This window comes from Struthio camelus, chromosome 8, assembly GCF_040807025.1.
Source record: "Struthio camelus isolate bStrCam1 chromosome 8, bStrCam1.hap1, whole genome shotgun sequence".
NCBI lineage: Eukaryota > Metazoa > Chordata > Aves > Struthioniformes > Struthionidae > Struthio > Struthio camelus.
Genome location: NC_090949.1, coordinates 32,480,920 through 32,506,553, shown reverse-complemented (window position 1 = coordinate 32,506,553; position 25,634 = coordinate 32,480,920). Strand labels below are relative to the sequence as shown.

The window sequence follows — 25,634 nt, the reverse complement described above, 5'->3', positions numbered from 1 at the left end:
ATGTAGCCTTACAGTTGTACTGCTGGCTTTAAACAGACCAACACAGAATGATTCTGAGTACCTAGGTCTGTTGTCGAAGTAAGTATACGTCAGTGAACACTTCTCTGAATGCTTTTAGATGGTGAAATACAGTTAGGACATTGCAGACGTGCATGCACACTGAAAACAAGTTGTAAACCACAGAAGACTCTAAAGTGCAGGTGAATTTGCTTAAACTGAGGGTATATTATAGCTGTACGCTTTAATCTCTACAGTAACCCAGTTTCAGCTTTCGTTTCCTGGGTTAAAAGGAGGGAGATAAGGGACTTCTGCTTGGTATTTCTGCAATAACCATGTTACCTGGGGGCTACCGCCTCTCTGCCTCCCTCCCCCCAGGGCTTGTGCTTAACCTGTTTGCTTCTGCCCTTTGTTGGAGCTCTGTGAGCACAGCCTTGTGCTTACAGGCTGACGTTTATATAATTACCAGCACCTTTACAGTCCCACTGCACTTCACAAGCACAGTGCAGTTGTGCTCGCTGCCCAAGTGATGGCTTTAGGCTGAGGACCACGGCACCTAGAATGTTTTCAACGTCACCAAAACCAAACCCCTCTACCCTGTTCATCAGGAGGTGCAATGATTAGCCTCCTGTCCTTGAGGAGGCAAGAGAGGAGGAGGTGGCATAGGACCAACCATTTTTCTGAATTATATGTGTCAGAAGAATGACTTAAGGATGACAACAAAAACTTTATTTGAAAAATTATTATGTATTGAAAATATACAGTAGTATCATTATCCTTCTCCTTGACTTTAGCCCTCCCCTCCCCAAGCATAAGCAACTCACTCGCTAGTATAGAACAGCAACCAGATTTAACAATGCTGGTCTCCTTTATGTTACTCCCTCTCAATATGTCTAAATTCTGTCATCAGCAAGAAAACAAAGACAGACCCACTTCTTTCTGAGTCAGTAGGTATTTAACAAATCCCAGTCCTCCACAGTGAGGCACAGATGCTTCTGTTTGGAAGTCCTTTCTCTCTCTTGTTCAGCCAAACCTCTTTTTTTACTGTTCTTTAATTCCTGGCTGCCTGCAACCTCCTTTTTCAAAGGTAAATGGCAATTTGGAATTTTTTCCTTATAAAACTGCAAGTTTCCAGAAGCTTTTGTTTCTGCCTCCACCAACTTGCATTTGACTACTTCCTCTATTCTGTGTGTCTTGCCATCTACAGGGGAGAGAAAAAAAAAAAAAAAAAGGAAGAAAAGATCAAGTTCAGATTTGGTCAAAACAAAATTGTTCTGAAAAATGCATGTTTGTGTTGCAAATTGCTTTGACTATGCCAACCTGGAATGCAGACTGCTTTGCTGGAATATAAATAGGGAAAAGAACATTTCTATTTTGTACTTAGAAATTTAAGGAGAAAAACAATCTTTTTGTTATTTAAATAACAAAATTCTGTTATTAAATGTGGCCTTAAGCCTCTTGTCATGCTGTCTAAGAGAGTTATCCACCTATCTAACAAATGAAAAAACACACACGTTGTAATACTGTTCCACAGATGGCTGAAGTTTCTTGGTACAGACAGCATCTCATACGTGTAATGATGTATGAAAAGATTCCCTGTCCAAAATAATAAGCTACTCAGTGCAGTACATACAGAAGCGCAGAGCTGCTGTTCTGGATCTCAAATTTTCTTGTGGTTTGATGGCCTCCATAACTGCCTGCTCCCACTGCAGAACTGTCTGAAATGAAATTTGAAGGAGTTAAAAGAAGCGTTTTTAAAAAGCTTATAGAAATACCATGGAAACAACTCTATCCCTTATTCTTTACTATTCGGTGACTTCATGCCACACAAGGACAATTTCTAGAGAGTAAAATGGATTTTAAAAAACCACGTACCTGCTCTGCCCATCCCTCTGTTTTGCAGTTACTATGATCAAATTCTTTCAGAGGCACTTTTGAATGAATGAGGCCTATCTGCATCTGGATCCGCTTAATGACTGCATTAACATCCTTGTAAAAAGAGAAATAAAACAGTAAGTGGGGAAGAACATTTGGTTATGCTTGTCCAGTAAACTTGGACAGAAGCTTTCCTTTACCTTGAGACCTGTTCCAGAAATATCCAAACAATTCAATTTCTTGAAAGAAAGAAGGTATCCAATCCCCACATCCGTGATTTTAGGATTACCTATAGAGTCAAGTAAAGTTAGCTGAGTTGCAGGACGTAGAGAAAGATGGTCATGATGCCAAGAAACTATTTCTTCTAAAAGTTAATATTTAAACAAGGGGGTTTTGGGCCATTTTGTAATACGCTTCATGTTTTGAAAGTGAGACGAAATTTTTTTTTCCTCTAATGATCACAATACAAATTTTATAATAGCTCTCCTCAAACTATTCAGAATGTTTATACAAGCAGTAGTGGAAGCTAGCCTGTCTGTTGGATTTCAGAAATGCTAATAATGCATGCTATGGTAAACCTTCCGGCATGAGCTGCAGGATGTATCAGTTTTGTAGCGCGACTTGTAATAGCATTTTGAGGAATGGGTAAACAGACGCACAAGCAGAGCTTCCAAAAGCACTCTAGGAAAAGTTACTTTCAAGAAACTGCAGAGGTTGCAAGTACAAGCACCCAATGAATGTTACTTAAATAATTTTAACTGGAATGTCTTTGTGCAGGTATCATAGTACAGTCACTAGTTACGTATATTAATTTTTCCCCCAAAATCCTGTTGCTTTCCAGGCAGAGAATGAACAGCACAGTAGCAATTGTATTAAAGTTTACATGCCTAATAGTCAAACAAAGATTGAACTACCATAGAACATGATATCTCCATTTATCTTACCAGACAGTGGTAAAACACTTAAAATCCACTATTCAGTCTCGTAAGTGAAAGAGAAATGGCTAAATTTAATCTGTTTTGGATTGCACAGATATTCCTTTAAGTGTTCTATTTATGCCAGCTAGAAGCCTGGCCCTGTTTCTCCTACTTCAGTGGTAAGACTGATTTCAGTGGCAATAGGCTGAGACGATAGGTACAACCTCTGGCTTCTGGAAAGCTGGGTCCTGGGGTTGGGTACTTGGCACATGGGAATCACTAAATTGCTTGTGTTTCTTCAATAGTAAGAAGGAAAAGTTCTTGATTGTGTTTCTTCAATATTAAGAAGGAAAAGTTCTTAATTTAAAAGGGTACAGCTTGCTTCTAATATTAAACCACGATGCACTTACAAGACAAATCTAATACCAAAAGATTCTCGAGTCCCTTTTTCAATACTCGTACTGGTGCTGTCATTCTCCGAAGGCCTGCATCTGATAAAGAGTTGTCTTTCAGGAGGAGCCTTTTTACACTGAGAAATACAAATCCATAGTTAATAGTCAAATTTTTAGATGGTTTTGCAAAATGTCTTAGAAGTCTATGTAGAAAGTCTGGCCTCTTTCTCTGCCAAGCCTTCAGTCTACTATTTGGTTAGTATTAATAAAAAGCACCAAACAAGAAGCCTGGGTTGTGGTAGGGCTAACAAACGTTTTTATGTTCCCTTTACTAGCTCAACAGAAGCAGTTTCTCAACTAGCTACTCCTAACGCTCCAATGACAAACCAATCCTAGAGCACAAGCAGTGGCTCACAGACAGTAATGTTCTTTACAAATTGAAGTTATTAACTCAAGGCTGCCAATCTCAACTTGACTCAAAACTAAAAAGAGAAAAATAGTTGGCAAAATAAGAGAGGACAGATTTGGTAAGAGATATGGCAATGATATTGAAGTATACAGTGAGCTATTATGACATAGATGAACAAACCTCAGAGGAAAAAAATAAAACATGTTTTCAGAGCACTTCAAGACAAAATCTTGACTCACAATGCATCAAAGTCTTAGGTTAACATGACATTTGTTAATTAGCAGCAATTATCCTGCCTATTGATTTCCACAGTTTTTTACCTGTCAAACTTTAGTATCAGTCAAAATTACCTAATTATTTTCTAAATGTTAATTAACAAAATATTTAATCTAGTGCTTGCGGCAATCATCATCTGGCACATTGGTTCAGTTAAAAATTTGGCTGATAAACTTTTCCTTTAAAAAAAAAAGGAAGTAGAAGTCTAAAGCTGTTGGAAATGCTCAAGATGCATTTTTTTAACATGGAAAATTGAGATTATAGGAAGTTGATTTAAAAACATGAGACAGTAAATTTATACTTCTACACTTGTGCATTTGTAGGGCCTTTTGAGATTTGTAGTTTGTGTACAACAAATTCTGTACTTTATCTCAAGAACAGATTTTATGAAGAACCAAAACCTTCACACTTGTACTTTGCTGCCTATGAAACTTTCCTGAGAGTTGCAGCCTGATTCTTTGAATTGCATAGTGATGGGAAAAGAAAATATCACTAATTATATGTCAGGAAATCAGTACCTAGACAGAGCCTCTTTAGTGAGATGTTCTAGCAGTTCATGCTCATCTCCAAGTTTACAACAGGAGAGATCCAAAGAAGTCAGCTCCCGGAAAGACTTAATTTCTTCTAGCTTTTCAGAGAGGACCAGATATCTGTAAAGAGCAAAAAGCCATTCATGTTTAGACATGTAAAAAGGGTCCTAGATCCTCAACTGTCACAAGCATCCTGCTGTCATTTCACGTTAATGCCTATGTGAAAATTGCCAGAAATTAGCCAGCTGTCCTAACTGCCTTTCTGTGCTGCAGTCTCCACGCAACACATCTGAGTTCCCAGCCTTCTACTTGAACCAACATCATGGTTCTGCTTTGACTCAAACTACTGGACTAGGAATTAGCCATCAACTTGCAAACACTGCTGTTAGGGACTTCTTTACAGATTGTTTCAAAATAACATGGGCTATATATTCTAGTTGATCTTAAATCTTAACTTCCCAAATTGCTCCTCTTCAATATCCAATGTGTAAACAAGACTGCATCTATCCGGTGCTAAAATCGTCTCTAGATGTAGCAGCATTGCTTACCAAAGGGTAAAAATTGCTTTTTACATCTGCAGGTAAAACAGTTCACTAGAGACAAGTGTCTTACAGGACACCTGCAGGACTCCAACTAGAGCTGTGACTGCACCCCTGGCAATGGTTACCCAGCAGGTTATTTTTTTAGCTGGGTTGGTTCCCTGGTCTGATTCACTCTGCAGCCACACAAACATCTGTGCTGGAACTATTCAGTAGGTGTTTCAGAGATGGGAACAGACTATTGAAGAATGGCATGAATAGATAGGCACTAACCCTGTGCTTGCACTTGCTACCTCACCGATTTCTCCTGTATTTAGCATGGCAAGACAATCCCTGAGGAAAACTAACAGCTTCAGTGCTGAAATGAGAGATGCTAACGGACTTGCACCCTCCAGGAAGCACCTCTTTGCCCATGCAAGTGAGGGGAGGACTAAAATATCCTCCCATTGCAAGTAGAGCCTATTAAACTACCCCACCACATCCCTTTGTCATGCAATTCAGTTATGTGGAAGGCAGTATGTACAGCTGGCGTGCAAGAAGATAATTCCTGATAGATAATATTAACTCAGAAGGTGTGTGAAGAGAAGAGCGGGCTGTTTTAGAATTAAGATTCATCAGAAAATGCCTTAATATCTCTTTTCCTGGGTTTCAATACTTAACGCAGCTTCCTGTAATGGTACAAGATGACATAGGTAACTTCATTCCTGAATTAAGTCCATAAAAAGGATTTGCACTAAAGATAGCAAGGGAGTAGGTTTAAAGGATAAAACAAAGGATAATTGACCTCTGATCAAACGTTCCTACTCTGCTCAAAACACCCTTGGCACTTCACATGAATATGTCTGTACTTTGATTTTTAAACAGGATAAACCATCCCTTTTTTTACAGTGTACAGACAGAGGATAGACTGGTTGTATTACTGGGAAGGACTTCAGTAGGAGCAAAGCTTTAAAAACATACCCAGTTTTAAATTATGGCAGGTCTCTCTTGTACTGAGAGAAAACACAGACAAGGATAAGACAGAAAAATGGTGCTGGATTCTAATCAGAACAACCCCATTAGTGTGTGTTAAATATGGGGATAGATACCACAATAAACTAAGTTAAAACATGTCTGTCTTCAAAGCCTATCACAAGACTGTATCTTTTGCTGAGCCCCTCCCCCCCCCCAAATGAAATGGGACAGTAAGCTCAGAGTAAACAAACCTGGACAGTTTGTCAAGCTGTATTTTATCTGTATGGTCAGCTAAGTACGCTGAAATGCTTGTAAACAGCAATTACAAAAACATCCCATGAAGTTCCTGAGAAGGTATTAAACGCATAAGTTGTTATGCAAGCGCTGATTATTATTGTTTAAATGGTTGCAGGTTTAATATTTTAAATAAAATCCCACCGTAGTTAACATGGAAGTAGCCTATTACCTGTACTATGCTTCTGTATCTTAGAACGACACTAACAGCTATCTGCTACGCTTGTTGGAAAAAATGGGACAAAAGGAAGCAAGAAGAATTGAGTCAAGGCTTAGGTCACTTGATTAGAATTAGGCAGTGTCATAAGGCCCATGATTTTTTGTATTATTTTTGAGAGAAGATCATTTAAGGGAAACCTGAAGCATGCTTGCAAAAAGCACTAGCAGATGCTGGCGTTCGTTACTGGATGCACTTACCTATTCCGCAAACATAACGAACACAGCACCAGACTGCCATACGCTTCGGTAAACTTTTGTAGCGCTCTCAGTCCTGTAACTGGTTCTGTGAACTTCTGTCTTGCTTCTGCAGCTGAAAAGAGTTTTTCAGCAATCTGCTCTGGGAAACCAATCAACGAGTCAATGTGATCAACGTTGTCAGAAATGTAACCCAGCACTAGGCTGAAGAGAGACTTGGCAGAGTATCGGAGGTTCCCCTCCTTAGTGTACGTGAAGATGAAATGATCAGTCCTCTGCCTCCTTGCCCTATCGTCATCCCTGTTCATACAAAGCTCCACAGAGAATCCTTTGGAAAACAGCCTAAAAGATCTTGGTTTGGGGATGTCATTCCGTATGTTGCCTGTACCCTGATTTACCACGTGCAGCTTCCCATTTTCACGCACGTATATTGGCCCAGTATCCAAATGGCGTTCTGAGTGGAGGCAGTAAGACATTCCCCTCGTCCAGGTCTGCAAAAACAAACCGGGAGACAGGTAAAGGGTAGCCCCAAAGGAAAACGCTACTCGGGAAAGGACCCTGGCAGTTCTCCTCGATGCCCGACGCACACGCAGCCCCACGACCCTGCAGTGCGAGGGAGGCCAGGCTGCGTGTGCCGGGGGGCGTCCGACCGTGCGCGCCAGGCGAGCGGGAGCGCAGGGCTGGCAGGGACGTAAAGGGCCTTGGCACTGGCAGCCCGCACCGGGCCGCCCACGCTGCGCAGCGCTGCCCTGGCGCCGAGGGGACCCCACCGGGGGCTGTGGGGGCAGCGGGCCCTGCACCGTGGCCCTGGCTGTGCGTGGTGGGGAGGAGGAGGAGGAAGAGGAAGGCTGATGGCTGACTGCTGCGGGCAGCGGCACCTGCCGGGGATTTCCCTCCAGGCCGGGCTCCTGGAGGGTGGCAGGTGGGCAGGCTCCGGGTGCCCCTTCCCCAATGAGACCAGGTGGGGCTGGCACCTGCTTGGGGCAGCTGGGGACGATACTGGGCCCCGCTGCCCCCTGCTGCAGCCCTGGCCTGGGGGTGGGGGGGCTGAGGAGTCAGGTCCTGCCTGGGGAAGGGTGCAGGGATCGGGTCTTGCTGGGGGGGAAGAGGGGGAGCTCAGGCAAGCCCAGGGGGCCAGAAGGGATCCGGTACTGCCTGAGGCAGGAGGGCAGCAGGGATGTGGTCATGCCTGGGGGATGGGGGGGGAAGGATTTGGTCCTACCTGGGAGCAAGGGGGCAGAAGAGATCTGGTCCTGCTGGGGGGCGTAGAGAGGATCTGGTCCTGCTGGGGGGGGGGCAAAGAGGATCTGGTCCTGCTTGGGGGGGGAGGGGACAGAGGGGATCTGGTCCTGCCCGGGGAGGGAGGGGAAGGGGGGGATCTGGTCCTGTCGGGGGGGGGGGGCAGAGGGGATCTGGTCCTGCCCGGGGGGGGGGGCAGAGCAGATCTGGTCCTGTCCGGGGGGAGGGGGGCAGAGGGGATGTGGTCCTGTCCGGGGGGGGCAGGGATGTGGTCCTGTCGGGGGGGGAGGGGATGTGGTCCTGTCGGGGAGGGGGGTCAGAAGGGATGTGGTCCTGCCCGGGGGGGGGGGGGGGCAGAGGGGATCTGGTCCTGCCCGGGGAGGGAGGGGAGGGGGGGGATCTGGTCCTGTCGGGGGGGGGGGGGGCAGAGGGGATCTGGTCCTGCCCGGGGGGAGGAGGGCAGAGGGGATGTGGTCCTGCCCGGGGGGGGGAGGGGAGGGGATGTGGTCCTGCCCGGGGGGGGGTCAGAGGGGATGTGGTCCTGCCCGGGGGGGGGGTGGTCAGAGGGGATGTGGTCCTGTCGGGGGGGGAGGTCAGAGGGGATGTGGTCCTGCCCGGGGGGGGGGTCAGAGGGGATGTGGTCCTGTCGGGGGGGGGTGGTCAGAGGGGATGTGGTCCTGTCGGGGGGGGGGGGGGCAGAGGGGATCTGGTCCTGCCCGGGGAGGGAGGGGAGGGGGGGGATCTGGTCCTGTCGGGGGGGGGGGGGCAGAGGGGATCTGGTCCTGCCCGGGGGGAGGAGGGCAGAGGGGATGTGGTCCTGCCCGGGGGGGGGAGGGGAGGGGATGTGGTCCTGCCCGGGGGGGGGTCAGAGGGGATGTGGTCCTGCCCGGGGGGGGGTGGTCAGAGGGGATGTGGTCCTGTCGGGGGGGGGGGTCAGAGGGGATGTGGTCCTGCCCGGGGGGCGGGGGGGGGGGATTGTAGGCCTGCCCGGGGTCGGAGGGACCGAGCCGGGGGGGCGGGGGCGGGGGGGTCCCGCCCGCCGTGTGCGGAGGGCTGCGGTGCCGCGCGAGGGGCGCCAGGGCATCGGGATCAGGATCGGCCGCGGGGTGGCGAGGGCCGGCTGGGGGATGGGGGGGGGGAGTGAGGGAAGGGGGGGGCCGGGCCGGGGCCGCCGCCGCCGCCGCCACCTACCTGCCCCGCGAGGAGCCGCCGCGCCGCCCGGCCGGGGCTCCGCCGCTGCCCGCAGCGCCGGGCGCGGGGCGGGACCGCGCGGGGCCTGCTGGGAGCAGGGGGGGGCAGGGAGGCCCCGGGCCCTTGGCGGGCAGCAGCCTCGCGCCTGCCGCGCTGCAGCGGGTCGTCGGTGAGGGGCCGCCCGCCCGCCCGCGAGGCCGCCCCGTCTCGTACCGCAGCCCCTGCCCCGGGCTCGGCGCTCCCGTTCGCGCCGTCCTTCCCGCCCGGGGCCGTGGCAAACGCCTGAGGGGCGGAACGGGGCGCGGGGGGACGCGTGTGCGCGTTGCGCCGGCCGAGGCGGTTGCCTGGCAACGGCGGCGCCGCGGCCCTCGGCCGCCTTCCCCCCCCCCCCCCGCCCGGAGCCCGGCGGCGATGAAGGCCGCGGACTGGTGCCTGAGCTCGGCGGGGGCTGCCCTCGTCCTGGCCACCTCCAGCGACGAGAAACACCCCCCCGAGAACATGGTGGACGGGTGAGCGCGGCCGGCGCCGTCAGCGGGGCGGCGCTTTGCGCGGGAGGCGGGGGGGGGGGAGAGGAGGGGGGTGTTATTTGGACTATCCCAAATGGAAATTAAATTTTTTTTGTGGGGGGGGAGGGAGGGGAGAGGGGGGTGAATTTATCTAGTTAGCAAGGGAAAAACAGCAGGTTGTGCTTTTGTTTGCTCCGCAGGCGTTCAGAAACCTTTTGGACGACGACGGGCATGTTCCCGCAGGAGTTCATTATCGGTTTTCCTGCCTGCGTAAAAGTCCGCAAAGTCGCAGTCCAGTGTTACTTGGGTGAGAGCCCCTTTCTGCAGAGCGCAGGCTGTGTTGGGTTGAGGCGTGCGTGCGTGTGTGTGTCTGTGTGTGTGTCTGTGTGTCTCTCCGTACCTCTAATTTCTCACCGTTTTGTCGCATCCCGTAAGTAATTGTTTTAAGCGCGTTTATAAAGATCTAGCTTAACAAAACAGCAGCCCTCCGAGTCCAAAGTTTTTCATAAATGTATGAGGAAAAGATGGCAAATCTACCCCACCCATGCTTGTTTATTGTGTTATTAAACCTTTGTCTCCAGCTTATCTTCATCTGTTCTGTAGCACGGTGATGGTTAATCTCATTTAATGTACTCAGCTGCAGTACGTGCTGCTTAAATGATTTTTTTTATTTTGAATGTTTTGATTTTATAATTTTATAGGACAGAACTCTTTTAACGTTAGATTTTTAAATAGGAAAATGTGAGCTGTAAGACAGAAAGGAGCACGAGGATTACGAGATCAGAGCAAGGAGTCAGGAGTTTGACCGCTAGCAGATGCTAAGCAAAAGAAACTCAAACTTTTCTTTGTTTGCCCAACCTGGAAAATGTGGATGATGGTTATATTAGTCCTAATCTCTAAGTGAGTGGGAGAATGAATTAGTAAATGCTGGTATGATGCGTTGAAGATGAAAATTGCTGCAGTAAAGATCACTGTCAATAAAGAACCACAATCCATATTGATATTTGAAATGTATGTATGTTTTAGTGCGGACTTTAAGGATTGAAAGAAGTGTATCTAAAGAACCGGTAGATTTTGAACAGTGTATTGAAAAAGGTAAGAATCTGAATCGGAAGCAGCTGTGATTTGCGGGAATTTTCTTGATCTTTATGTTTGCTGATTCACTTAGTATTTCTAAATTTTAGAAAAACAACACTGGTGCTAGGTAAACTAGAAAGGATTCTGACTGAACCTTCTTATTATTGCTGGTAAGATAACTCATCAAAAATAAAACTTCCTAATGAAGCTGGAAACTTTTTTATAGAAAAACAAGAGAGGGTAAGGCTGGAATGTATACCCCGGCAGGCACCTGAGAACAGTCAAATTGTCACCCTCCGGTGACATGGTCACCTCATGACCTAGACTCCTTTTGCTAAGTTCAGTTAGTATTGGTTAGTGTTTTAATTCTATGTTTAACAGGACTCCCTGTTTTCCTGCAGAAATGGCTTATGGTGTTATGCCACGGAGTAATTCTCACAGTAACTTATTTACCTTTTCACTTGAGTTGCCTGAATAATTTCAGTGATGCTTTTTCTGGGGGCAAACCATCATGTTTTGTATAAATAACATTGGTTCCTTCGAACATCAAGTGAAAATATGAACATACCGAAAAATAGCCAGGTTTCCTGTCATTTAGCTTGGTGCTCTACAGCACCATTTTCCCAAATTGCAAACTGCATTTTTAGATGGCTAGTGATGACCTGAGAAACGATACACTTTCTTCTAAGGTTAAAACTTAAATGGATATCTTTGACAAAGTATACATAGTGTGTTTTTAAAAAAAAAAGTTTGGATTTCGGTTAGGTTCTGTTGAGCTATACAAATAAAAACAGCTTTTTAATTGTTATTGATAAACTCTGTGATTTTGGGGTGAGTCATTTTAACCCTTGTCTGTTTGCTCTGTTATCGAGCAGGGCTTGATGATTATTTTATTAGACATTAACTGAACAGACACTTTTAAATGAAGTTTATGAGGACTGATCATCTGCTAGTTCTTTGGAGATGCAGCCCTAGATGCTATACTAGGGCCAAAAGTATTACTTATACACTTGCTTTTATGTTCCAAACATTAAAAACAGACTTATATGGTGTAGTACAATGCCATTTCCTGCCCCTTTTTTTTTTATGCCCCTTGGGTGATATTTTATGAAGCAGTATAATGAGTTATATTTTTACACTGGGATATTATAAAAAGTATTTGTCCTCTTTAATCACCTTGTAAAGAGAAATTTCTGTATTCGGTTTTAAGTTCACGGCCCTTAAACGCTTATGAACTCTGAAGTCCAATGAAAATATTTTACAGCAGTGTACATTGTTACTCATTATTTGCTGAAAAATGTATTTTCTAGATTTGCAATACACAGAAGGAGAGCTTCAAACAGCAGAATTTCCAGTGAGTATTTCCAGTATACAGCAGTAGTGTTTCATGGAATGGGATGTCTAGGCTAACTGTGGAGAAAGTATGAAAAGACAAAACATAATTGTTTTTTGTTATCGTTGCTAAGCTGATGTTAGATATAGGAGTTTGTAGATCATCATATGAGTTTGCCCATGCCTACTGCTTCTGAGTAGGCTGGAGCTCTTTCCAGAGGTGTGACATTCTTTCTTCCTTCAATTGTTGTCTTCAAGGCTGCAATATTTTGGTGGGGGGCAAAGCTGTTTTGAATTTCCTTCATCTAAAGAAGAATCTGGCTCGATGTGTTAGAAGAGTTTGGTTTGTTATGCATAATTTGAAAATAGACACAGGAATATTTAGATCATTCTGTCTAGCAAACTTCTGCAAAAGGCGTTTGATAGTTACGGTATTACAATGCAGTAAAGAGAATGCAATAAAACTATTTTCTTTTTCTTCTACAGCTTCCTGATTTCCAAGCCACTTACTTGCGTTTCATCATCAAATCTGCTTTTGATCATTTTGTATCAGTGCACAGGGTGATGGCAGAGGGCACAGCAGAAAACATTTAAGCCCAGGTTAAATTTGTACTTCAGAATGTTTTGTAATGACATTATATTTTGGTATCTGTAGCGCAGAGAATATTTATTATTAAAACCTTGTATGGCAGTGCTTTTGGAAGATACAGCTATAGTATGTGTTCCCCTCTGGTTTAATGTATGTAATGCATGTATGTAATTGTAGTAGCAGCTGTCTAGTTTTACAATCCAGGGTGTAAACACTGCTTTTTGCTTACCCCATAACACTTGAACATAACTGAGTCCATTTAAATTACTGTATTTAGGTCAGGCTTTCTTAAGATATGAATTAAACCTTGATTTCCTTGAAATGTTTCCCTTGCACTCTCAGTGTGTAATACATAAATGTGAGGTATTATTTCCTTCTGTAAAACAAGTCCTTCAGAAATTTAATTGGTAATTTTTCTGATCTGTTAAAAATCAACTGTTAGAAATTAATAGGATCAATATAAACTTTTGCTAATGCTTATAAATAATGAGGGGGGGAAAAAAGCTGAAGCCATAGGAAATGCTTTCATAGTTTTTAATGACTGCAGATCAACCGCTGTTTCTATAAATATTTTCTGAAATCGGGTCACAGCCGTCTGTGCTTTATGCCATGACTGTCATAACAAATATTAATAGAAACAAACATTAACAGAAATTGTCCTATTCAGAAGCCTTCTGAAGTCCATGAAAGTGAACATTTAGGAAAATTGTATGTATACAGAAGAGAATCTTAATAATGTGAAATTGGTTGTTTTGCACGCGAGCGCACCTTTACAAACATCACCACCCGGAAGTCTTTCCTGCACAATACTCCTTAAAAACGTAACTGGTATCCAATCTTGATAGCTCAATGGACCCAACTACTATTCATTACTGTATGTGGTACAAGCGTATTACAATACTATAATGCAGCAGTTGGGTTATAGCAATGAGACTTGAAAGCCTCTAGGCAAATATGTGATGAACCCACACTACAGAGGCTCTTATTTTAGATACGTATACATTATTCTTTTTCTAGTTGTTTCTATTGTTGAATTGGCATCTTTTTTTTTTTTTTTTTTTTTTTTACAATTAGTGCATAAAAACTTTTTATTGAGCTTCTTCATCCAGATAGTCTTTACTCTGAAATCCTCTTGTTTTCTTCTTTTACTTCATTTTTTCCAGGATGGCACGTATTTCCTGGGGGTAATAATTCCAAGGCCCTACTCCTCCCTGCAAAGGGAATAAAGTTACACAGTAATGTTGAAACACACAGGAGTCCTTCAGAGCATCAGAACTGTGAGCAGGTGTGCTTGGGCTTCCTTTGCACAGCAGCCATCGCATGGGAGATGGTGTATGCACAGGTCACACCCTGCTGTAACTGGGACTGGGCCAACGTCTTGATCCTGGAGCTGGGACATGTTCCTGGATCTTGCAATTTAGACATACCTAGTTTTTTCTAAAGAGCCAGAGGACAAATATTTGAGCAAGACTGAGGTGTACATCAAATATGTACATTTAAAGGCCCAGGCTGGTTTTGTTGCTAATGCTCTTCTCTGCAAAGTTACAGTGAGTCGTGAAATTTTTCACCGTGAAACATAATGGAATCCTGACTGTCAAATAAAATGTAAGACATTCTCTACTTATTTTGAAAGCTAAAAATCTGAATATATTGTGCTTCTTGTTATCTTTTACCTTATAGATGACTTTCCCTCCTTGAAGTAGATATAATCTTTCTGGCAATGCAGCATATTTTGAACTGCTCAGGTTTTCCATAGTGTCCAAAACCACTGGACATAAAGGATTCTTTTCCTGAAGAAATTGTGCAGCAGTTTTTCGATCTTTAAGGCTTCTGTGATTTTTAATAACAACATTGTTTTTAAAAGCCCATCCATCTAAAATAAATGAAAAGAATTTAGCAAGGAACACTTTGAGTAGGTGTTTTTTTTAAGAGTGGAAATGTAATGTATATATGTCACATCTGAAAATTGTGTTAAAAGAATACTGCAATGTATTCCTATCTCCAAAACTTGCCATGAAATGAAAGCTCCTCCTTAGAGTATGAGAGCAGTACAGCTTTTCAAATAAAAAGTTGCAAGATTTTTTTTTTTAACTTAGGCAAACTGTATTTTCCTGCTTGTCCTGAATTCAGAAATAGTTGATGTGTTTTAGCTGAAATTTCCCCACATAAATCAAACCTAAAGAGATACCCGGTGTGGGAGATGCATCACATCTGGATGAAGTTTATCAAAACTATTGGCACAGAGAAGTGGATGTTAAAATGGTGAGTAGTGCTATTAGCTGATACCCAGTCATTTAGCAGAGTTTCAACAGCAGAACTGTTTGTTTTGTTTGAGTCTACTCCTTAAGCCTATAAAAACAAATCTCAGATCTATGAGAACCGAAACGAATTAGGGAAATGGTCCGTCTCCCCTTTTCAGAAATCTAGAAGTACATATTTGCATACAACTCTTCCTAGTAAAAGAGAAACTAGTAAAAGTTTTTGAGAAATGACTTAGTTTTTAGCTGTTGCTGAACTACTGAAAGTGTCATAATTTTAAGAGTACTTGAAAACTAAATGTTACATTTTACAAAACTGCCTTAATCTTGGGATAAAAATCTGTGCCAATGCATCTCCTAAAATCCAGTGTAGATAAAAGACTGTATAGTTTGTTACACTGAATTTTTCAAAGTCAGGTCTGAATCTGTCCTTGAGACATGTTCAAATTATTTATACTAACGATGCTGTTTTTTAGAACACTTAATACATGCTGGTATCATACACTTAACCTTTGTTCTCTGAAATATTTATACTTTTTTTTTTTTTTCCCCAAAGGCAGTCGCTGTCTAAGACTGGGAGGCAATTTTGTAAAGACTTAACTATGTGCTTGTGCTTCACTTTACACAGATGAGTGTCTTCAGCAGGAGTACCTCACTGTAAAGTCAGATATCAGGTGTGTAAGTAAAACGTTTACAGAATGAGGGACCCAAATTGTTTCCTGAATATGCCATTGCCGCTTCTGATTTCAGCAAGACTTCCTTTTGTTTGCAGTTTCTTCCTTTGCTTTTTTTTTTTTCCTGACGGGAATGATGCATGTCTAAGGCTGTGATAAGCATTAAAATTGATGTTTATACTGTACCTACTGCATGAGCTTCTTCGATGTAGATGATAAGGAAATCTGCTATGGAGCTGAAATCTTTGATGAGCTGGTTGAACTCATCAAATTTTAACATAAATGAAGGTCAGGTGCAGCTTCCAAAATTCAGGATTAACGGTCGGTTATCTGGAGGAAGAAAAACATGGGACACTGAATATGTGGTTAAATCAGTGGTGGGAGAAAGGACTGCATTAAATTAAAAACAGAATTGAGCCTCTGCCACAAGCTTCCTAGGGGACAATTGGTAAGTCACTTATCCCCTAACTTTCTTCCTAGGAAGTTGAGATACTCTGATTATCAAGGTAACAAAACATCTGTATCACCAGGTTTCTATGCAAAACAAGTGTAAAGGAGGCTTTCTTTTTCCTGGCTCGGCTCTGACCTGTTCAGTATCCAGTCTTGTAGTGAGCTTAACAAAGGAGGACCCTTTCCTATGTAAAGACAATTAAAGGAGAAAGCTCCATACAAACACACATCTTCTCGCATCCTCATTGCAAGATCCAGTTCTGAAGTTAGAAACGTTTAGGGAGAGCATGTGTAGCACATCTCAGCCTCCCTGAGATCCTTAAGATGAAGGAACTTTAAAAATACTAAATATGATAATCTGTTAAGTTTTTTTTCCAAACGACAACGTTGGGAAGAGCTGGGCATCTAAGCACAGGTTCTTAATTCTGCTTAACCTATTGGACATATCTTGGTTTTTAAGAAGTGTCAAGTCTAGCTGCTGTTCTAGCTGTGTTGAGTGGAAGCTGCGGACTTTTCAGTCATGCATCACAGGCTTTCGTGTTTTCAATGTATTTTTGCAATTTCCTGCCCAAACAGAACTCCTGTTAAATATTATTATGTATTAAGTTAATGTTACACAAGCCACTGGCAAAAATATCTGTGGCATTGCTTACAGATTAACACAATAAATGCCCACAGGTGTTAGCTACAAGCTTCTGTTTAAAGCTCTCTGTTTACAGAGAGTGGGCAAAGTGCAAAGCAGCCTCTGCTTAATTTCTGATTCTACATTGAATCTGGAAATACACTGGGTGCCTTCTGGGCTTTAGGTTAGCTTAAGGAGGCAGTGCGGGGACTTTCTGTATGTAGACAGAATGATAGCCAGCGTTTGTGAAATGCTGCACGTGGGTCTGATTCTGTGTCTCCTTTCCCTGTAACATTATTATTTTGGCTTTCAGTAAAGAGGCATTTCCTGGCAGAGCCAGTTTTTACAGGAGGTTCATAAGCTTACTGCCTTGAAGTTGCATTGTAGCCAGGAAGATAAACACAGGTTATTTAAGAAAACCAAGACATCTCTGTCTTGGCACAGTCTGGCACAGTCTCCAGTCCTGAATCTTTATGCCAGGCACTTGTCCCTGTTCCCTTAGTAGTACGTTGCTCTCGTTTACCATTTTAGCAAACCAAACCCATCTACATGGCTGATTTACTGACCTTGCATGAAGTCAAAGAGGTGACGAACTTCCCCGTTGAAAGTCACCACCGGGGTGTTGGGAGCAGGGTGTCCCTCATATGCTTCATCCTCCAGCCTTTTCCACTTCACTTTCAGCACAAAGAGTAAATAGTTGAAGCTGAAAAAAGTTGGACCCCAGTTTTCGTAGCTGAACTTTGGATTCTCATTCATCCTGCTCTTTTCACCCTGCTTTAGGATGTATCTTTTCATAGTTCTGGGGAACAGTATCAGCAGCGTTTTACCAACAGCGACACACATGGTAACATGCAAAAGAATCAAGATTTTTTGTAGAAATATCCTGATACGAAACATGGTGGTGGAGATCCGACCGCTTGGAAAGGGAACACGGCGAGACAGCTCGGGCAAAGGTAGAGGGCAAGGGGAACGAGGTTACCGCACGGGGACGGGGGACGACACTGTTCACGTGTGTGACCAAATTTGTGCCCTGACACTCCTCCTCTCCATGGACTTCAGTGTCCAGAGCCGCTGAGCAAGGGGTATTGTGAGCTGCGGTGAGTACCTCAGTCTGCACCGAAGGCGTGAATTAGACTAAAGGGTATGTTTGTAACGTGAACCGCACAATTCTCAGTCTTACTCGCAAATACGTTGTATGTGCTACTAATGAGAGAATCGTGAGGTTTTTCTGGAACCACAGATTAAATGTGAGGATCATATTAGTAAGTGTGGATGTGAGCCTGTAAGAAGTTATGTGTTTAAGTTTTACCTGTTTCAGTCTCAAAAATCACAACTATTTTCGGGGGGGGGGGAGGGGACCTGGGATGTTTTGCAACGATTTGCATTTTGCTAGCGCTGTACAGGCAGCATCCGGTTAGCGAAGCGCTCTCTCCCCCGCTTCTCCCCCAAAACACGTTTGTTTTACTCCAGGGAGTAGTTTTGTACTCGTCAAGCTACTCGGAAGCTATGCAGCGAGGGCGTTTTGGGGGCGACCGCGCGGGGAATGGGGCCTCCCCTCTCCTTCCCTCCCTCCGTCCCCCTCCGCTCCCTCCCTCCCCCTCCCCCGCCTCCGTCTCCCTCCAGCGCCGCCCCCGCGGGAGGCGGGTCCTTTAAGGGGGCGGGCAGAGGCGGAAGAGGAAGTGCCTCGGCGCCTCGGATTGGCCGTCGCCGATCGGGTTCTTCGGAGCCAGCGGGGCGGGGGAGGAAACGCGAGCAGCCGAGCTTCTGATTGGCTGGCGCTGCCCGGGGCGCGCTGCCGCTTTAAGGGAGCGGAGCGGCCGCTGCCGGCGGCGGAGGTGCGGCGGCTCGGTCTCGTCCGGTCCGGCTGCCGGGGCGGGGGGCCCGGTGCTTGCGAAGGCGCCTGGCCGTCCGGCGCCGCCCGGGCCCGCGGGGAAGAAGGCCCCGTCGGCCGTGCCGCTTCTGGCCGCGAGGGTCGGGCCTGCTCGTGCGGGCGGCGGGAGGCTCGGGGAGCGGATGGCGGCGGCGGACGACCTCCAGTTTCAAGGTGAAGTCGGTTCGCAGAGGCGTTAAGCGTAAGGCGGGGGCCGGCATCCGCGCGGCTTGGGAGCGTTGCTGAGCTGCGGTTCGAGCGCTGTCGGAGGAAAGCTGGCGTGAAGTTTTGCCGGTAGTGGCGGGAGCGAGTCGTCATCCCGCCTCTCTCCCGTTTTCTGCCGTTAAAGCGCGCGGTGGGTGCGCCGGAAGACGCTGCCTCCGCGTTGGCTGAAACGGCCTTCGACGCGGACGCGAAGTTAAAGCTGAAGATGGGCAAAGCGCCGCGCGGTTCGGAGCGGGCGCCGCTCTCCGACTTCAGCTTAAGTGTGTCCCCCCCCCCCCCCCCCCCCCAGTAAATAAAGCACGTCCGGGTCTAACAAAGCTCGGTCGGGGCCGGGATGGAAGCTGTCCGTTTCCCCGCCGCCGCGGGCGAGGCAGCCTGCCCCCGGCCTCGCGGAGCCCCGCTGGTGCTCGCCGCGGGGCTGGCCGCAGGGAGGAAGGGCAGGCTCCGCCGGCGTCAGCCTAGCGCCTCGGCGGCCGGGGAGTAGGAGAGGAGGCCTCGCGCTCCGCCGGCTAAACGGTCGTTCGGCCTGGTCTGCGTCAGCGAGGGCTTTCAGAGACGCACATCGCGCTTGGCGTGCCTGAGCTAGCGATGCTCCCTTTCCTTGGGTCGTTGTCTTAACGTAGCTTTCTCAGCCATCGGAACAAAAATTTTTTAACTTCGGACAGCTTAATCGTTGCCCTTTCTGCAACGTACTTATTTGCAGAGTTTGACGACGCAGCTAATTTGCTTGCGGCAAACCCTAATGCTACCACAATAAGCATCGATGAGCCAGCCGAAATCCCCAAGAACAAGCACGGCCGTCTGCAACAATCGGGGAGAGAAGAGGATGATGAATTATTGGGGACCGATGACTCCGATAAAACAGAGGTAACGCACTTACACCAGGGATTCGTGCCGGATGATTTAAACTCCGGTTCTTCTCTGTCATAGGTTATTTTCCCAATAGTAGAAGATGGAAGAACGTGCGTTGGCCCATCAGCGGCTGTGGTTTGCTGCCTAGCAAATTGCACTGAAATCAGTGGTGATTTAAGTAAAGCAAATATGCCAGGGTGCGAATGCAGCAGTGCCTGAAAATCCAGCATGTATTTCTTTCTGCCAGTTCTGTTGTGGGGTTGGTGACTCTGGCAGGAGAGCAGGAAGCTTTGAAACACCTAGGGCTTGTCTGAAGGCTCAGCTAATGCAGCCAATTGATGATGGAAAGGGGACTTACGATCCTGATAAAGGTGCATGTTACAAACGGGGTGGTGGAAGGTGGTAGGCTATCCAGATGCTCCTTACAACACCAGGCCGGTATTCTGCCTTCAGGGCAAAGAAACTAGATGTTGCAAAAAAAATAACGGAGGGGGAGGGGAAACCACTAAATAATTCGTAAGTACTGGAGGGGGAAGGGGAAACCCATTAAATAATTCATAACAAGCACTAACCAGTATTTCCCTGTTCAGGGAAGTCTGTGTTCTCTCTAAGTACAGAAATTGCATGCTTGTGATGTTTTTCCTTTCGCACCACACAGCTGCTTGCCGGACAGAAGAAAAGTGCCCCTTTCTGGACATTTGAGTACTACCAGACGTTCTTCGATGTGGACACCTACCAGGTTAATAATCTGCTCCAGGGGAAGAGAGCTGTTGTCTGAACTATGCCTTATGCAGGTGTTGACAGTTATGTTGTTGCCTTTTTGCGTTTCCAGCGAGACAAATCTGTATGTTTTCATAGGTCCTGGACAGAATCAAAGGTTCGGTTTTCCCAGTACCGGGGAAGAACTTTGTAAGGCTGTATATCCGCAGCAATCCTGACCTTTATGGTGGGTACGAGGTGTGAGATTCTCTCTTCTTCTGTGCTAAATGTTTTGAGTTTGTAGTCCTTTTTTACCTGCTGACTTTAAGAAACAGGAGGGCTGAAAAACTGTAGCTGATTTTGTTTTTTTTTTCCTTCTAAGGTCCCTTTTGGATATGTGCCACACTAGTCTTTGCCATTGCTGTTAGTGGCAATCTTTCAAATTTCTTCATCCATCTGGGCAAGCCAACATATCACTATGTGCCCGAGTTCCGAAAAGGTTTGTAAGTACCTGATACAGTTCTGAGGGTTTTTAGTGTGCCATTGAAGTCATATAAAATAGGCCATAGCTTTGATCTAGCAGAGTCTTTTGATTGCTTTCTTTAAATTTGTAGAGATACAAAACGAGTCCATAAAGGAGGATGTAATTGTCAGAGCCCTAATGCTCAGGAGCACAAAGTAGTTACAAAATAGAGTTTTAGCAGAGCAGAAAGTAACAATGAGAGTAATAACAATAAATTGTTTTTCAGTCCTTGCTTTTCTGCCTCTATTTGGCTGTTTATAAAAGAAAAAAAAAAAACTGTCAGTAGACCCTTGGCCAGAGATTGTAAGCCTAGCAATGGCCACTGTTGTGCTTTTGTGGACACCTTTATGGATCCATGGACCCCTAGGAGCCTGCAGGCCTCAGACAGAAAATTACTGCATTAGATTATTACTACACATCACTTACCAAGAGCTAGAGGTTGCTGCCTTCTGGCAAACTCCAAGATAAGCAAAAGATGCTTAGCAGACAGTGTGTTCTAACGCAGTCAAGTCAGGAGCCAATTGCTTACACTTTCTCTTATATTTTGAAGGAGACTGCCATGCCTACAGAGGAACATAGTTTTTGTTTGCTTCCAGAATCCACAGCGTACTTGGCAGAATGCTACCACTTGGGAATCACTTTATTAGTTTCAGATTTGGCACTCATGTGTGCATTCTCTTCACTCTTTTTTTATTTGGTAGCTTTTAGTAGCTGAATTTCTGTTTTTAGCTAAGTTTTCTTTCTTGTTTGGCTCTTCCTAATGCACTGAAACTGATCGCATCTTGTATATAGTTGTAAAAAAAAGAAATTGAAAACAGCAAGAGAATACTTTCTGCACTCTTTACCAGCAGCACTTCAGGTTAGTTCAAAGTAGTGGGTGTGACGAGGGTATAAGTGCAGAGTTCTCTATTAATTATTAATTGTAAATATTTTCAAAATATAAAATAAGGAGGCTGTCTAGTTTTAGGCTAAATGCTTCAACACATCTGATTCTGGCTGGTATTTTAAGTAGAACGGTAAATCTTTGTCATATTTCCAGTGTCCATAGCAGCGACAACGATTTATGCTTATGCTTGGCTTGTTCCCCTTGCTCTCTGGGGATTCCTGATGTGGAGGAACAGTAAAGTTATGAACATTGTCTCCTACTCGTTCCTGGAGATAGTCTGTGTTTATGGCTACTCCCTCTTCATTTATATTCCCACAGCGGTACGTATGGCCTGAAGAGCGTGTCTGTATTACGTGCCCTGCAAAAAGGTCATGGTTTGAAAGATTTGCTGTTTCTTGTAGGATTGTTCATATTAGTCAACGTCTTGGGGACTGGACAAATCTTTTGCTCCTTTTGCTTGGCTAGAGTAAAGGTTTTTATTCAAGCTTGGCTAGTGTAAAAAGGTCTTGTGGGTACCAGAAAAGCCCAGGGCAGGTCATGTCTCCAGAGGCAGCAAATCCAAGCAGGGGTGCTGGCGAGACTTGCGCACAGCCCACGGCAGCTTTGGGAATGGGGATATGCATCTCCTGGGCTGTGGACGTTGGTGCGTGGGGTGGCAGTGCTAACGGGCAGGCTCTGAAGACGATCCCCTGGCAGGGACCATCCTGGGACACTCTGGCAAGGGGCAGGCTGTGGAGGGAGCGCCCGTAACTCGGGGGACGCGCTCTCGTCACGCTCAGGAGTAGAGCTCGTAGCTGCCGTAGTCACTAGAGCTGTTATTCTGATAGATGATACTCTTATCTCAGACAGTAGATGTATACTAGATAAGGCATGAGTTAATTTGCTTGCAGGTTGGCTGGAAGTGATGAAATGTCACAGAACAATGCATTAAATAAATGAGTGTCTGTTTCAGAGAGTCTATTTAACAAGATTTTTCTTCTCTCTGAATAGATTTTATGGATCATTCCACAAAAAGTGGTGCGCTGGGTCCTGGTGATGTTCTCTCTGTGCCTTTCGGGGTCTGTTCTGGTGATGACCTTTTGGCCCGCTGTCAGAGATGATAACCGGAGGATTGCGCTGGCAACTGTTGGGACCATTGTTCTGCTTCATGCCCTGCTGGCTGTTGGCTGCTTGGTATGATACTGCCTTTCCTCTTCTCTAATGTGTCCTGGGACATGCTACAGTCCAGGGAAGGAGGGGTTGGCTGCTTGTTGGAAAATCTTTATTTATTTATTTATTTATTTTTTTAAATAAGGTAACCAGAAGACAGTACTTCTGAAAAATCTCCAAAGTAAAATCTCTGAATCTATTTCAAACATAGCAAAAATTGATGCAGATCAGATTTTGATAGTACTGGTAACAAACCCAATAATGAATATGTCTAGCATAGAGTTACTTGCAGAACAGTCTTAAATGTATCTGGAATTTATGATAGTAGCAGCAAGACATTAATCTTTATTGTATGCAGTACCAATGCATTCCAATAAGTACTATGCTTAGTTAATCCTTTAAAATTATTAAATGCTCAATATCTAGGGTATGCTTATCAGTTTTATGTTTGAAAACATAAAACTTGCTAGAACTTAGTAAAATAGCATTATGAAAACAGAAAACCCTAATGCTTCTGAAACACATAATGATGAGAACATACTCCCCCCCCCGCCACTGCACTTTGTTGCACTAAGTAGAATGATACCAGCCAGGCTTCAGTTCCGACCCCCTCCAGCTTCCAGAGCAGATAATTTGGGTTCCCTGCAGCTCAGCATGCAGGGAGTCGAAGGCATAACAAAACTCTTGTGTCAGCAGGAGGCTTGCAACTGACTTCAGTGTGGCTACTGTTACTGTAAACTGCCTGGAGCTTTATCAGTTAAACAGCAAGCAGTCGCATAAATCTCTGCAATTTGTTCCCTTGCAGAACAGGTCTTTTCAAAGGCCTTAGCTGCTAATTGTCATTTTTAATAATACAGCTTAGAGAACCATTTTAACTGACCATTTCCAATCTGCTAAAATTACTTTTTAAAAAAAAAAAAAAGCTACATTGGTACCGCCATGAACAGTGGGCATGGAAAAGAAGATCTGGGGGCTGATGAGGCAGAACTGTTTGTTTCTTTTTAAAACATCTTTTTCTGTTTTGTAATAATTTAGGCATACTTTTTTGATGTCCCTGAACCAGATTTTCCTGCACCTATTATCCCTGCTCACAATGGAACAACAGTAATAACAAAGATTCAGTAAATACGGTAAGAATCAAACTTAAACTTTCTTCTGTAGTCATCTAAAAATATAATCCGGTAAGTGTTAGGGAGACAGATGTCTTGAACTTTCCTCCTGAATGTTACTATAGTTGGGTAGAAAAGGATTTAATAGAACAATTTTGCCAAATGGCACTAAATATATACAATATTTATTCTCTTCCAGTTGCAAGTTTTAAATAGAGCCATAAAAACATACAAGATTCTCAGGAACAAAGATACATTAGTGGTGGTTTCCCCCCCCCCCCCAAGGTTTACTCTTAGCAAAGAAATATTCAAATAACATGCCTTTAAATAATCTACTTAGTCTTTTAGGTCATTTCTAAGCTATTTTCCCTCAATTCCTTCAAAAGTCCCAAAGTGTTTATTAGAATATATACTGCACAAATGAAACTTAAAGCAATAGTCAATTCTCCTCCTATTTTCTTTTGCTTTAAGGTTAAGAGTAAATAGGATTTTTCCCTTGATGTTTGTGACTGTATTTCAAGGGAGCAACTCTCTGGGCACAGCGAGATCTGTGTACTCTGCTCAGGGCTGACTCAGTATCTGAGCCATCCATGCAGACCGCGTTCCCTGTGTGGGATGGTTTGAGGGCTTGCTTCCTGGTAGCTGGGAGTACTGCCAGAGGCAGATGACATTTGAATTCTGTTGAAGAGATGAGACATGGAGCAGGTCCAGGAGAAGGCTAATAGACATGCAGAGGCCTGGCTTCTGCAAGCATACCATCCACAAGCATTTATCTGAAAATCAGAGTGGTAGTCTCAGAATACTTACTAACTAGAAGCTGTATTAGATATAAAAAAGAAAATATAGCCAAATATGCCTAGCAAGAACGGTCATAAAAATTTGTCAGCTGAGACACAGTCTAATCATGCAGATCAGTTTTAGAACCTTTCCTCCTGCAGAATCAGTTTCTCATCCCAGATGCCTATTAGGATTCAAAATGAGGGTAATGAATTTCAGGATTTAGATATAAATGTGTGTCTTGCTGCGTCCTCTGGCACCTGTGAGGAGCTGTGACATTCATAGGAGCTATTTGTCTCTTTCAGACTACAATGCCTGATTCTCCATCTGTACAGTAATATTATTTTAGATAATTTTTTCACTGAAGGACTTGAAAATTGTAACAACAGGGGCATTTTCTGTATAAGAAGGGACAGGGATGTGCCATGAACTTACGGACATCTACATGCTTGCTGGAGACTAACTGGTTACACAAGCAGACTGTGTGAACTGTTGGTGTTATTCCTGTACAGTGTTTTTTTTCTTTTTTGGTAATTGTTCGTGTCTGCACTCACCACACTTTTGTCTCTAAATAAAATGTTCTAAAACAGGAAACACACTTAATATCCCCCCTCCAAAGTGCTAATGCAGCCTCATTTATGCTGTAGAGATGAAGACCTGCTTTGATGATTTCTGCCCCTGGTGAAAGTGGGGCAGAAATACGATTTTGCTGTGTTACTTTTGACCTGCGTTAAGAGTAGATCAGCCACCACACGCTTCCAGTAGCGAATACCAGCTTGTAAAGCTGTTTATCCCCTCCGGTGCTATCCCTAGCCCCGCTGCCACTTTTTTCCGTCCCCTCCCCTCCCCTGAGACAACCTCTTCCCCCCTTTGGGGGTTGGGTTAGTTAAAGTTAGAAGTTCCCCTTCGTGCCTTAGGGCAGCATTTACCAGCCCGGCAGGAGCCCAGGGGCGGGGGCGGCCGTAACGGTCGTCGGTAACGGCCGCTCCCTCAGCGCCGGGCGCCATGT

The 25,634-nt window shown here is 45.0% G+C and overlaps 4 protein-coding genes across 12 annotated transcripts; 2 read left to right on the top strand and 2 right to left on the bottom strand.

Moving 5' to 3' along the window:
• Nucleotides 1-704: 704 nt before the first annotated feature.
• On the bottom strand, nt 705-9,104 carry LRRC42 (leucine rich repeat containing 42). Of its 3 annotated transcripts, none has more exons than XM_068953199.1 (9): nt 9,028-9,094; nt 7,820-7,879; nt 6,601-7,088; nt 4,385-4,516; nt 3,200-3,318; nt 2,073-2,161; nt 1,873-1,986; nt 1,631-1,715; nt 705-1,198 (listed from the first exon to the last, which is right to left on the bottom strand). In XM_068953199.1, the coding sequence occupies exons 3-9, from the start codon at nt 7,071-7,073 to the stop codon at nt 942-944; spliced, it is 1,269 nt and encodes a 422-aa protein (XP_068809300.1). In that variant the 5' UTR covers nt 7,074-7,088; nt 7,820-7,879; nt 9,028-9,094; the 3' UTR covers nt 705-941. The 3 variants fall into 3 exon arrangements, with proteins under 3 accessions (XP_068809300.1, XP_068809299.1, XP_068809298.1); XM_068953198.1 differs by having other exon boundaries at nt 7,820-7,882; nt 9,028-9,092; XM_068953197.1 differs by lacking the exon at nt 7,820-7,879 and having other exon boundaries at nt 9,028-9,104.
• Nucleotides 9,105-9,133: 29 nt separating this feature from the next.
• On the top strand, nt 9,134-15,648 carry IFT25 (intraflagellar transport 25). 5 transcript variants are annotated; one of them, XM_068953211.1, is made up of 6 exons: nt 9,142-9,536; nt 9,734-9,840; nt 10,560-10,628; nt 11,921-11,964; nt 12,429-12,542; nt 13,695-15,648. In XM_068953211.1, exons 1-5 carry the CDS (start codon nt 9,439-9,441, stop codon nt 12,534-12,536), a joined length of 426 nt encoding a protein of 141 aa, XP_068809312.1. In that variant the 5' UTR covers nt 9,142-9,438; the 3' UTR covers nt 12,537-12,542; nt 13,695-15,648. The 5 variants fall into 5 exon arrangements, with proteins under 5 accessions (XP_068809311.1, XP_068809313.1, XP_068809312.1 ...); XM_068953210.1 differs by having other exon boundaries at nt 9,134-9,536; nt 12,429-15,648; XM_068953212.1 differs by having other exon boundaries at nt 9,135-9,196; nt 9,734-9,963; nt 12,429-15,648.
• DIO1 (iodothyronine deiodinase 1) lies at nt 13,050-18,177 on the bottom strand. Of its 3 annotated transcripts, none has more exons than XR_011142617.1 (4): nt 17,102-17,522; nt 15,654-15,793; nt 14,205-14,404; nt 13,050-13,742 (listed from the first exon to the last, which is right to left on the bottom strand). XR_011142617.1 is itself a non-coding variant. In XM_009683270.2 (4 exons), exons 1-4 carry the CDS (start codon nt 17,430-17,432, stop codon nt 13,677-13,679), a joined length of 741 nt encoding a protein of 246 aa, XP_009681565.2. In that variant the 5' UTR covers nt 17,433-18,177; the 3' UTR covers nt 13,050-13,676. The 3 variants fall into 3 exon arrangements, 2 of the variants coding, with proteins under 2 accessions (XP_009681565.2, XP_068809303.1); XM_009683270.2 differs by having other exon boundaries at nt 15,650-15,793; nt 17,102-18,177; XM_068953202.1 differs by having other exon boundaries at nt 13,050-14,404; nt 15,650-15,793; nt 17,102-17,525.
• A 113-nt stretch (nt 18,178-18,290) lies between these two features.
• Nucleotides 18,291-25,219, top strand: YIPF1 (Yip1 domain family member 1). The gene is made up of 9 exons (XM_068953206.1): nt 18,291-18,579; nt 19,334-19,497; nt 20,141-20,221; nt 20,341-20,428; nt 20,564-20,680; nt 21,744-21,910; nt 22,581-22,763; nt 23,775-23,869; nt 24,931-25,219. The coding sequence occupies exons 1-8, from the start codon at nt 18,549-18,551 to the stop codon at nt 23,862-23,864; spliced, it is 921 nt and encodes a 306-aa protein (XP_068809307.1). The 5' UTR covers nt 18,291-18,548; the 3' UTR covers nt 23,865-23,869; nt 24,931-25,219.
• The last annotated feature ends 415 nt before the right edge of the window (nt 25,220-25,634 follow it).